This window comes from Nilaparvata lugens, chromosome 2, assembly GCF_014356525.2.
Source record: "Nilaparvata lugens isolate BPH chromosome 2, ASM1435652v1, whole genome shotgun sequence".
Taxonomy (NCBI): Eukaryota; Metazoa; Arthropoda; class Insecta; order Hemiptera; family Delphacidae; genus Nilaparvata; species Nilaparvata lugens.
Genome location: NC_052505.1, coordinates 68,535,103 through 68,547,418, shown reverse-complemented (window position 1 = coordinate 68,547,418; position 12,316 = coordinate 68,535,103). Strand labels below are relative to the sequence as shown.

The 12,316-nt window shown below is 34.1% G+C and overlaps 1 protein-coding gene across 1 annotated transcript in view; it reads right to left on the bottom strand.

The window, feature by feature from the left end:
• LOC111062228 (dynein heavy chain 10, axonemal) overlaps window positions 1–12,316 on the bottom strand; it is a 74,500-nt gene that overhangs the window by 10,350 nt on the left and 51,834 nt on the right. Inside the window, exons 41-52 of the mRNA XM_039421522.1 lie at window positions 11,445–11,610; window positions 11,126–11,284; window positions 9,590–9,844; window positions 8,297–8,587; window positions 6,776–6,989; window positions 6,129–6,313; window positions 5,265–5,357; window positions 4,747–4,899; window positions 4,398–4,509; window positions 2,789–3,003; window positions 1,776–1,964; window positions 1,329–1,520 (exon numbers count right to left, since the gene is read on the bottom strand). Coding sequence (XP_039277456.1) covers window positions 1,329–1,520; window positions 1,776–1,964; window positions 2,789–3,003; window positions 4,398–4,509; window positions 4,747–4,899; window positions 5,265–5,357; window positions 6,129–6,313; window positions 6,776–6,989; window positions 8,297–8,587; window positions 9,590–9,844; window positions 11,126–11,284; window positions 11,445–11,610 — 2,224 coding nt within the window. The remainder of the gene's footprint in view (window positions 1–1,328; window positions 1,521–1,775; window positions 1,965–2,788; window positions 3,004–4,397; window positions 4,510–4,746; window positions 4,900–5,264; window positions 5,358–6,128; window positions 6,314–6,775; window positions 6,990–8,296; window positions 8,588–9,589; window positions 9,845–11,125; window positions 11,285–11,444; window positions 11,611–12,316) is intronic.

The window sequence follows — 12,316 nt, the reverse complement described above, 5'->3', positions numbered from 1 at the left end:
TCCAGTTACTATATACATTGGTGCATGCAATTTATATTGTAGTTCTGATTTTTTAATATATTATTTGGGTACATAAGAGAAGTCTAGAACCAATTCCTTCATGCTAAATTTCCTTTTGTTAGATACAGAGTGGCCCAAAAACCTCATTTTCGGCTCATTATCCAGTTTTCAGCTATTTCTGCCAAATCTCGTAATCTGACAGAGAAATTTACTCTCATAATTATAACTGTATAATTCAAAATCCCTCTGGGCGTATTTTTGTGCTCTGCAATCTGAGATCAGGTAGAGCGCTCTATCTCATATAGATTTCCAGGTACACCTGACACCTGGCGGTGTCCTTAACGCGCCTCTTCACTAGGAAAAACTGAAATGAAGTGCATCTAACGGGTGATTATCATAGAACATAGTCTCATGAACTTATGTCATTGTGCGAAATGTCAATGTGAGGACAATGTAGTTGGTGATGATGGTTGAAGCTGAAAATGAGGTGTTTTTCACAATACAAGGATCATTGTTGTCAGGTGTACCTGGGAATCTATATGAGATAGAGCGCTCTACCTGATCTCAGATTGTAGAGCACAAAAATACACCTAGAGGTGATTTTAGATTTTGAATTAAACATCTACATGGTAACAATCGGTAGATATTGTTAATCAAAAACTAAAATTTATCGAAATTGATTTTTTCTTCAAATTTTTACTCATTTTTGAAAAATCATAACTCAGTACTCATTGGAGATAGAGAGTTCCGAATGATCTCATTTTATTCAGAATTTTATAATCTAACATAATGGCGAGAGTAAATTTTTCTGTCCGATTACGATATTTGGCAGAAACAGCTGAAACTGGAAAATGAGCCGAAAATACGAGGTTTTTGAGCCATCCTGTATCTAGCAAAAGGAATTTTTTTGCATGAAGAAATTAGTTCTGGACTTCTCTTATGTACCCAAATAATATATTAAAAAATCAGAACTACAATATAAATTGCAAGCACACCCCCTTGTTATGTATATATTGACTGGACTAATATTGGAGTTCTATAAAGCAGTACAGTCGAATAAACTGAAATCCAGGCAGTCATCGAATGAGTTGTGTGAGGCCAATGTTTAAATACGGTACCACAATTCAGTTCCATATCTATAGAATAATTGAAGAACTAGTTATGCAAGCATTGGATGCCAAACAACCAATAACAAATATCAATGAGAATCGTTAAACCAACTAAAGTGTACTTTGCTGGGGCGGTTCATAAAATCGTTTATAAATACGGCCCGTATATAAATATGGGAATTTGGAAAAATATGATCATAATAGAAAACTGATAATTACCTCTAAAAATAGATGAAAGACTGCTGGATAGTCTAGGAGATCTTCATAAACTCTTGGTTCCCTTTCATTGAGCGCATTGCGATAGTCACCAAATAGTAGAGGGTCTCGTAGAATGTAATTGAAGTCTTCTTCGTAGAGTTTCACAGAGCTTTTCAATTTCTCAGCAATCTCATTATTCATAAACTCTTTATCCTTGACAAAAGACAAAAATAGATACTAGGAGGATTTGTAAAAAACTGTATAAATATAGTAAAAGCAGTCAGTCGATTCTAGTTAGTTCAAGTTGAGAAGATTTTACAGAAATCAATATTCAAATAGAACAGTGCAGGAGACAACAAACTCATTTCCTATAATGTACTCATTCTGCTTTCTCTAAATGTAGGTACTGTAATTTGAATATCTATGCAGTTGGGTATTAACTAAATACCTGGCTAGGAACAATCTTACCTCAAGCGAAATGAGTCGATCACAAATCACCCTTGTGAATTCGTTTCTCCACACGCGGTAGAACTGTCTTTCTTGAGTGAAATGCGATGGTAAAGTCATAGTTAGACCTTGCATTATCCGAGAAAGGTCTCTCAAGTTGAAGATGTAATGGAATCTTGATGGGGTTGGAGGAAGTTCTTTTACCAACACCTGCGGAAAAAATAATTATGAAAATGGCTCATCAAGCTACACTTCAACACATTCAAAACTATTATACATCACAGTTACGTAACAGGTAAACGAGTAGCCAACACTATTCATAATCATTTTTTCTTCATAGTACGGTAACTGAGCATGGTTTTTCTGAGCTCTTATTTTCCCTTATTTTCACAGTTTCTTCATTGGAAATAATCATTATCATCATCTTTATCTTCTCATTTTTGCTTTCTCTCGAATAATCTTTCATTTATCATGTTCATTCTCACCTTAATTTTCACTTAGCTCAAACAATAACTAAAAAATGTGGTTTTCCAAGTAATTTTTCTTCTACTGTAGGTTTTAATAATTTTTGTTTTGAATATGAATTTGAGTCTTATTGCTATGTTAAGGAGGCGTATTTCGGGATCTACCTTTTGTTTCCATAGACAATTAGTGTATAAATTAAAAAAATAATCCGATAATTCTATTGAAGGCCACGTGAGCCTCACTGACGTTTTTCAAAAACAATCATTTCGGTTAAGATTCATGACGTTAAGAAACTAAAGTGGAATTTAGAGTAATAAAAGTGATACATCAATGACAATTTGATCAAGGATAGATATTTAGTCAAAAATGTAGGATTTAGATTTATGAATAAATTCTATTCCATTTTATATCTCAAACAATGGAAGATTAGTTGCTTTTAAAAACCTTAAATGAAATAATTTTCACTGAAATTTCTCCAAGAAAAAAGAAATTCCAAATAATTGGAAAATATGTGTGATGTACAATTTTTCAAGATACACTTCTTTGTAATAAAAAGTGCATGAATTTACCTTGAACAACTTCAACGTAAGCGACATGATGCGAGGAATGGTGAGCTGGATGATGAGGTTGAAATTGGCAGTGTGGCCCTCCAGAATGGAGCTGTAGATGTGCAGCACAGTGCTGTCCGATGGAAACACCATGTTCCAGCAGCAGAACATCGACACAAAGCGAGGGTCCACCTCGTTCCTCCCACCACCCGCTTTTCCCATAGCCGCGAAATAGCCTAAACAGTAAAATCAACAAGATTAAAATCAACACTTTTGAATTAACCAAATAATTCGTTACCCAATCGTTTGGTGAATAATTCAATTTTTGAAGTTAAATGTAGCACTATATTTTATGAGACAAGCCACCTGTCAACTTGTTTTGACTTCTTGATTCCATAAGAGATTCATAAGACTGGTCACTAACGTCACGTTTCACACGTCTTGTCTTTGCAGTTGAACAAAGAAGATTTATTTGTCGTCTGAGAGTCGTATCACCATGTGAAACGTTAAGTTAATAACCAACCAGTGTGGCAATTTCAACAACACACTACAACTATTTTCAATTCAAAATGGACCTACCGCAGTATTATCTCAACTACTACCCAGAAAAATTAATGATTATCATTGTGCAGGTTCTAGAGTTTAGTTATACTAATTTCATTTTATCAGGTTGGGTGAAAAGTCCGAGAACGGCTTAATACCTGTATCTCATACACGAAGGTGATTTGATGATGGGTGTGATTGGGGGGGGGGGGGTCCGCCTATTCAAATTGAAAATACTACATTACTATGACTTTGAAAATCTGGTCCGCCATCGTGGATCCGTAAATAACTTTATCTTTTTGATTAGGAAGGTGGTCATACGATACATCATTTCAATACATAATTTCAAGACAAAATGAATGGCGAAAACCACACATCGGTATCTCGAACCGTTTAGAAGATATTCATTCACATTATTAATCAATACCATGTAAATCAGAAATAAAATAAAAATGAGTTTTATTGATTAATAATGTGAATATCTTTCTTCTTAACGGTTTCAGAAATAGATGTGCGGTTTTCGCTATTCATTTTTCTTGAAATTCCGTATCGAAATCATGTAGACAACCTTCCTATTTAAAAAAATGAAGTTGCGTTCAATATGGCGGACCATATTTTTGAAGTCATAGTGTAGTAGGTATATTCAATTTGAGTAGAATCCCCGATCACACCCACCTTGGAATCACATTTTTTATGAGATACAAAGCCGTTCTCATACTTTTTTCTCTCCTTTCTGCTTTGAATAGTATTGATTATAATAATGACTGTGAATATCTTTGAGATATCGATATGCGGTTTTCGCCATTAATTTTTTCTTGAAATTCTGTATCGAAATCATGTATCGCATGACCACCTTTCTATTAAAAAAATTAAAGTTGCATTCAACATGGCGGACCAGATTTTCAGGAGTCATAATAAAGTAGTATTTTAACTTTGAGTAGGATCCCCAATCAAACCACCCCACCCACCACCAAATTACCTTTGTGTATGAGATATATATTAAGCCGTTTTCGGACTTTTCACCCACGCTGTATATAATGTATAATGTAATAATGTAAAATAAGACAATTACAATTGAAAAACTTACAAATGTCTTTGATTGACTTCCAATTAAGATCTTTCCCTCTATCATACATGCCACCTTTCTCCAGCAGAAGTTTCAATAGGGCAATGGGCTGCTGAGTGCCATATGCATCGACCTAAAATGGAAAGGGAAAGATCAGTTATTACTTATAACAACAACATGAATTATTATAAAAAAGTGGATCTGAAAGTGAATAATTTCCAAGTATTGAATACAGAACGTTTTGGGAATATTTCAATCGCAGAAATTTCTGAATTAGTTCAATAATTGGAATTATTATCAGTTGAGAGTATTGAACCTGTGAGTGATTTAAAGATGTTTTTCGGTTGAAGAGAATACTACAAATAATTACCTGAGGCATATTCAAATCATCAATGAAACAGATGAGTTTCTTGCCGATTGGTGGGCCGTAAGTGCTCTTAGTTCTCTTTTCCAAAACTGACTCTATATTCCTCTGAACATCCAGTGAGTTTGTTCGTGATGAAAAATTTAGATGAATTTGAAGCTGTAACAATAGACATATTGTTTTGAAAAATAACGAACAGAAATATATCCACAGAAAAATAGAAGTGATATTAATAAAGTTTAGCAGTGTGCAGACGTTAAGCGGATCTGACGTTTGTCAATTAATTTCAGATTTTATATAACTGTAACTGTTATAAAGGTTTATAACTTTTAGCTCGTTTATATAATTTAGTGCAGTTCAAAGTTTTAATGAAGGCCTATATCAATCATGTTGGATTACCTCTATTAAAATGTATAAATAATGTCTAAGAGCAGAGTATGACTGTTGAGGAACACAATAAATATGTATCAAGAAGTCAATGTTCATACTGAGAAAGCCCCTAAGCCTTAATTTGTTCAACTCACATATTTTTCAGGATCCAGTTTCCTAAGGAACTCATGCATTGTCGCTGTTTTGGAAGTTCCAGTCTCTCCAACTAACGCTACCGGTCGATGAACCTGCAAACCAAGTTTAATGAACAACCAGCCTAGTTCCTTTATAACCTAGTTCAAGTTTGAGATTGAAGGCCCTTTCAGAAAGATATGGTTAGAGTTCTACACGAAACAGTCTACACTAAGAGTATGCGATTAGCCAAGTAGGATCAATTATTTTGTTCTTATCTATTTAATCACAAAGTTTTTTTGTTTATATTGAGATTCCAGTACACATCAAACACCTCAATAGCATGTAAAAAACTTACTTCAATAGAAGATACTAGATTAAAGTAATAAAATTACAGAAATAATTTGATGAGAGAGAAAAGCAAGTGTAAAAAGGTGAAATAGGACGAAACAATTTGTGCAATATGTTCTTCTACTTTATCGGTAGAATTTTGTGAATTATTCATTTGAAGTGGGAAAAATTATGTATGACTGCCTTTTTTATGCATTACATTGACAAACAAGTAAGACATATTACAGCGTTAAAAATTGCAGTATTCAATGTTGGGATTGGAAATTCATAAATGACGCATCATCACGTCTGAACTACGAGACTGATTAAATTGAAATTTTGGATATTGATTCTTAATTTATTTATTGGTTATAGGCCTATTCTAGATTCTTCAATATTTCAGTAGGTCATGTTTTCAGTTTGTCAAGTTTCAAATCAGACCCTTGCGGAGCACGGGTTACCTGCTAGTCTGAAAAATAAAGAGAGCCAAATAGCCCATAACAAATTTCTTAAAATGCACTAAGGATTGTGGCAAAACACTAAGGCAAAGGACCAACCTTATTCATCAAATTAAGCAGCCACGTGATTTTGGTTGAGTCTTCGGTTGGCACTAGGATCTCATTGAACTTGGCTGCCGGATTGTGAACGTATTTCTCAACAAGATTCTTCCATGGTACCCATGCTTTCTGGGATCGGTCTAGGTAGTAGCTGTACAAAGTCGGCTCATGTCTCGGTATTGTTTCTACACAGACAACACATTTATAATAAAGTTTTAAACTGCCAACAAAAATCTTATTAATTGAAGGAAATCACAGACCATTCCTAAACTATTTCTGAGGAAATGCCATAAAAAAGGCTAACCCATAGATTTAATGCTTCAAATAGTAGTTGTTAATTTATGTAAGACATCCAAATGTATTGCATTCAATGCATTAGTTCATTCCAATCCTTAGAAGGGCTCCCAGAAAACTCATAATGAACCTTATCAACACATGAATTATAATTTATATCCTCAAAAAGTACGATTTAGTGAGTCAAATTCAGTAACCAAAAAACTTGATCTGTTCAAAGAACAAAAAACTGGGTAACAGTTTGTAACCAAATAAGATATGAAGTTTGACTTCACTTAAACATCGGAGTTTTTGTTCCAAGTTATAATTATGATTGAAACAAGCATAAGGTAGTAAGCGAAAGTGTAACTTACGATATCCAGACAATCTGTCGGGAGTATCTTCGACAATCATGAATCCAGACCTCTCTTTGATAGCAGCATCGAACTGCGCTCGGCTGTCAGCCGTCAAACAGGCGCCAATTGAATTGTAAATCGCCTGGATGAATATGCACTCCATTTCTTCTCCATCAATAACGCTATTGTCTGCACCAATTTCTGCTTCCAACATGTAGCATAGCTGAGTTACCTGTCCAAAAGAAAAAAAGTATTTTACTGATTTGAAGATGAATGATTTCTTCAAGGTTTCATTTCTTTGAAGGTTTTTGGGATACTTTGTTGGATAGAATTTTTGAACTTCATAATCCAAATCAAAAATAATCCATAGCAGAAAATTATGACAATAAAAGGTACAAGGATTTCAAATCAGCTGATTATATCAAAAATCAAATTCAAAGGCTGGAAACATTGAAAAATGTTATAACTTCACCAGTATTGAAAGAACAATGAACAACAATATCTGCATATCTGCAGGCAAAATAGGAGGTGAAGGCCTGGTTGCACAAAAGCCTGTTCAATTTTAATCATGATTAAATTTCACGAGAACCAATCATAGAATATTTTTTTAAGAAGGCTTTTCTGATTGGTTTTTAATTAAACTGTATTGAAGTTGTCAGACTTTTGTGCATGTAATCAAAGTAGAAACCAGTACCATCTTGAAGCGGTAACCTATAACTGTAGAATGTAGCCTATAATTTAGTACATGGCTGAACCCAGTGCCCTTGAGCTTAGTTGGTGGAATCTAGCAGTCATAGGCTATGATCACATTGAATGCACGTTTATGCAAGTGATTGGGTCCTGCAGATAGAAACATAATCAGGAAAGAGTCATAGAATTACATTGTCGCTGCTCACACTGATTACCATTAGCAAGTGTAAGCAATCTTGCAAGCACGTTTGTAACGTGTTTCTATGGCTCTTTCCAGATTTTGTTTGTATCTGCATGAGTGCGCCACCCAATCACTTGCGAAAGCGTGCATCCAATGCGATAATAGTCCAACAATTTATAACGTTAACTTGGTTAATCCAAGCCATCCTCATTTTCGTCAATTTTAGGCCCGTATTCTATAAAAGATCTTTGACAAACTTTTATCAAAGTGATTCTTTTTCAAGGTATGTTGTTTTTGAAAGCCTCTCAGAGATTCTTATCAGAATATAGAAATTGTCAAAGTTTATAATACATAAGTTAACAAAAAACAAATAACAGTATCAAGATTTTGATAAAAGATTATCTATTGCATTGATCAAGGATATATCAAATTGATCAAAGATATATGAAGATCTATAAAATATTTCCTAGTCAAAGGCCAGCCACTAAACTAACGTTTCATCAGACATTTTCGACGGACAGGTGAACAGTGTCTGTAACAGCTGACCTGCAAGAGTGACTGCCAAAAAGTTCAGGTTTTCGGCTGAACAGTTGTATGTGAAACGCTTCGTTAGTGTACAGCCTAATACGGGTCTTATTGGAGAACAAATTTACTGTGGTATGTCTGACCATGTTGAGCTCGGTCTGCGGCAGGATGAGACTCATCTTCTGCTGGGGCTTCTTGACCGAGGGCATGGGGGCGAACTCCGACTTTTCGCGATCGAAGCCAGATAGAAAGAGCTTGCCGAGTGCAAACGGCACATACTTGGTGAACAGCCTCGCCAGGTGCTTCTGGTGGTCCGGGTGGCGGCCTCCCACCCAGCGCAGCCAGTACGGCTCGTGACCCAGGTTCTTCGGGTCCACGTACACCATTCCCGCCCGCGACACCGTCGCTGGTGACGCGAACTGCAGGTCACCCACCTCAAACACATCGCACACAGTTCTCATTACATGTTAGTTACCTCAGCTATTCAAAGACATTGCATGCGTTGTATAGAAACGGAACATGCATATAAATAAACAAATATAATAGGTATTTCCATCAATCATCAAATAATAAAATTATTGAAATTTTGAATTTTAAAACACTTTTGATGAGGAATAAGCTCATTCCACATTTTTAAACACAACATTATTTTAATTGAGCAACAGAATTGTTATCAAACACATTAAAGGTACCTTCACATTACGCTACGCTAAGCTGGAATACGTCGTCGAAAGACGTAGCCGTACCATCTCCCAACATTGAAAGCTACGCTACGCTGAAGTGAACGGGACAGATTGGTTAACATTGGGAGATAGGATGTATTTCAGCGCAGCGAAGCTAGGTTTGAAGAGACCTTAAAACATTTGTTATAGTGTGGCAAATCTATGTTATCTATTAATCGGCACTGATGAGGAAAATCCTAGAGCTGATTTATGCTCTACATCAGTTGAGTTCAAGATAACATGCAAATCAATTCAGTGTTTATCATTTGGATATAGAACCTGCAAATCATATAAAATGGAAAATTGTTTAAAGTAAACCTTTTTTAAAATAAAATAGTATAGTAGAAGTAGCTAAACAATGGCTTAACCTGGATCAAATTGCAACAAGAGCGATTCCTAGCGAAAATAGTAGCTTTTCAACATGTAAAACGTTGATCACTCAACTAGTGTCAGAACGTTGTTTTTTCGCCACCATATCGGTAAATTGTTATAATTTTAAAATCGGTAATTTTTGTAGTTTTCCGGAAATATATCTCGTGAACTATCAAGTATCGAGACATTTGTTCTATATTAATAAGGATAAAATTAACTACAATTTGACACAATGAAAGAGTTTTCTGCAACTGATAGTTATCAAGTAATCTTAAAGTGAAATATGGTAACATTTTTCCAATTTTCAATTTGTATTATTTTCACTAGTTTAGTTGATTTTACCTCAAAGAGCAGAGCACAATGGGGGAGTAGTCTGATACGCTCTCCATTGGCCAAAGTTAGCAGTTTGTTGTCGTCCATAACCGAATTCATGTTTTCAATCCACAGTGCATCAACATCACCATCGAAAACAATGTATTTTCTTTCGTTGTTCGCTGTTGGCTTGTTAATCTCCCTGAAGATATTCGACAACAGGCCATCTGTCCAATCTCTTGTGATTGGGTCAAGAATGCCATATAATTCGATAACTGAGCAGGCCTGAATGAAGAACAAACATCTTTGTTGGTGTAAAATCGATCAAGGATGAAATTGAACTATAAGGATTTCATTTTTAAAACTCTAAAAACTATTTACTAGCTACAGTGGTTTTCAACATATTAGACAAATAACAAATCTCAAGAATCCAACTTGAAGTACAGATTTTCAACATATTTGACAAAAAAATCAAGAATCCAACTTGAATAGTTGTAATGTAATTCAAACTATGAGAAAAGATTGTATCTCAAAAATAAATCTGATTTTGAATTATTGAATAGAATTTTATTGCCCAAAATCACATACAAATACTTGTACAATACAATCATTTGAGTATGCAATATACAATTACCTACAAATAGACATTGATTGTAACTTGCACAACAATAATATATCTATGTAATATTTAGCACTGCCAACATAAGAGTCCTTGTGTGTTGGCAGTGAGTTGCGGTGAACTTATTCTGCTTCAATTCTAGTCAAGTAAGAAGAGATATACAAATTAAATTAAATAGAGCTAAAGAAAGTATTACACCTAATATACAAAAGTCTCAAAGGCTCAGAAAAAAACTTGAAAACTTGAGAATAGTACATACTATATGACAAAGTAATATCCAATTAACCACTTAGATTTCAAAATTAGAAATCTGAGCGTCAATGAGTGGATTAAGAGTGAATATTTCTTTACCTTGAATATAGTATAATTAGAATAATAATTATAAGTATATATAATAATAAATAATAAGTAAATATAATTTTAATTCTTTTATTTCCATTTTATAGTCTTTTCTCTGCACAATATTTGTTTGATTTTTTATGATTCTGCTGTTCTAAAGTTTCTATTGTAATTATTAGTTAAATTCAACCTGAATTTTTTGCATTATTTCGAAATATTATGTATTTCTTTCACTGTTTTGCAACTCTCACCAGCGGGCAAAGATTTTCTTTTTGCTAGGGATGCCTAGATTTTATATTTAATTTTATTCAAGTATATGTATGAGTGATTATGTTTATTTAATTATATTTTTAATGATATGTCATAATATTATAAAGAGTTTGTTATATGTCTTGAATATTCTAATTGGCAATAAATGAAATTGAAAATTGAAATTAATAAGCTAGTAGAGAATGGTTTGGAAGATTTTTTCATATATATATATATATATATATATATATATATATATTATATATATATATATATATATATATATATATAAGAACATTTACTTAAAATTGAAAATAGAGTTAAAGGATCATTGAGTTGATAGCTTATAAAAATTGTACCTTTGGATTCAAAGTGAAGATTGTGGTGGGTAGACTTAGCAGAGTTTGGGCTTTGGCAAGAGTATGGATGACAACTGACTTGCCTCCCCCAGTCGGACCAACTACCATCGTAGAATGACGAGTCATCATTGTTTCATACATTTGCACTACTTTATCCACCTGGAAGTTACAAAATTCATCATCAATAACACAACATAACAATCAATCATATTTCAGAATTTATTTTCTTTTAGATAGTGCACATGCGAAAAACTACGAATCAGTTTTCAATCACTACCAAACACAATATCAGGGATCCGTTATTTTTGTTATCTGTTACCTGGTGAGCAAGAATAGTATATTTATCTTCTTTTAATATGGTTTCAACAGCCTCATTGAAATCTGGATATGAAACTCTTGGACAGTCAACATCTGGGAATAAGTCCTTGATCAATCCAAGAAACAAAGGCACATCATCAAACACAAACTTTGGTAGATTCATGTCCCTGTAAATTGCAACTCATTTTTAATATCGTTTATCTATTTTAAAGAATTGATTCTTATCAAGAAAAAAATTTCGGCTATATTTGAAGTAGACATATTCAAGAAAATCGTATATTTATGACAACATGATAAATCAATTACACTTGATTGTTTAGCCACCGTGAATTCTCTTCTGTATGCTTAAATTGAACAGAGCTTATTGGCTAAGACATCTGGATATAGAACTTCGTTTACAGTTCAAAGTAGAAACACGTTGTTGAAGTGGATTGTGGCATTGTCACAATATCAAAGAGAGGGCCAGCAGGCCCTACAAGCAAGGATGTCTGAAAGGACGCCAGTGTAAATGCGACATCAATCACAAGTTCGAATAGTTCCACAAGCCAATATGCACGTAATTTAAATGAGCCAAAGTTTCTCATAAGTCAGCGTCATCAATCACAAGTTTGAATAGTTCCACAAGCACGTTGTTACACAGAAACACGTTGTTGAAGTGGATTGTGGCATTGTCACAATATCAAAGAGAGGGCCAGCAGGCCCTACAAGCAAGGATGTCTGAAAGGACGCCAGTGTAAATGCGACATCAATCACAAGTTCGAATAGTTCCACAAGCCAATATTCACGTAATTTAAATGAGCCAAAGTTTCTCGTAAGTCAGCCTATATATTATTTGAATGAAATGGAAAATTTCCATATATTATATTGGTTCAG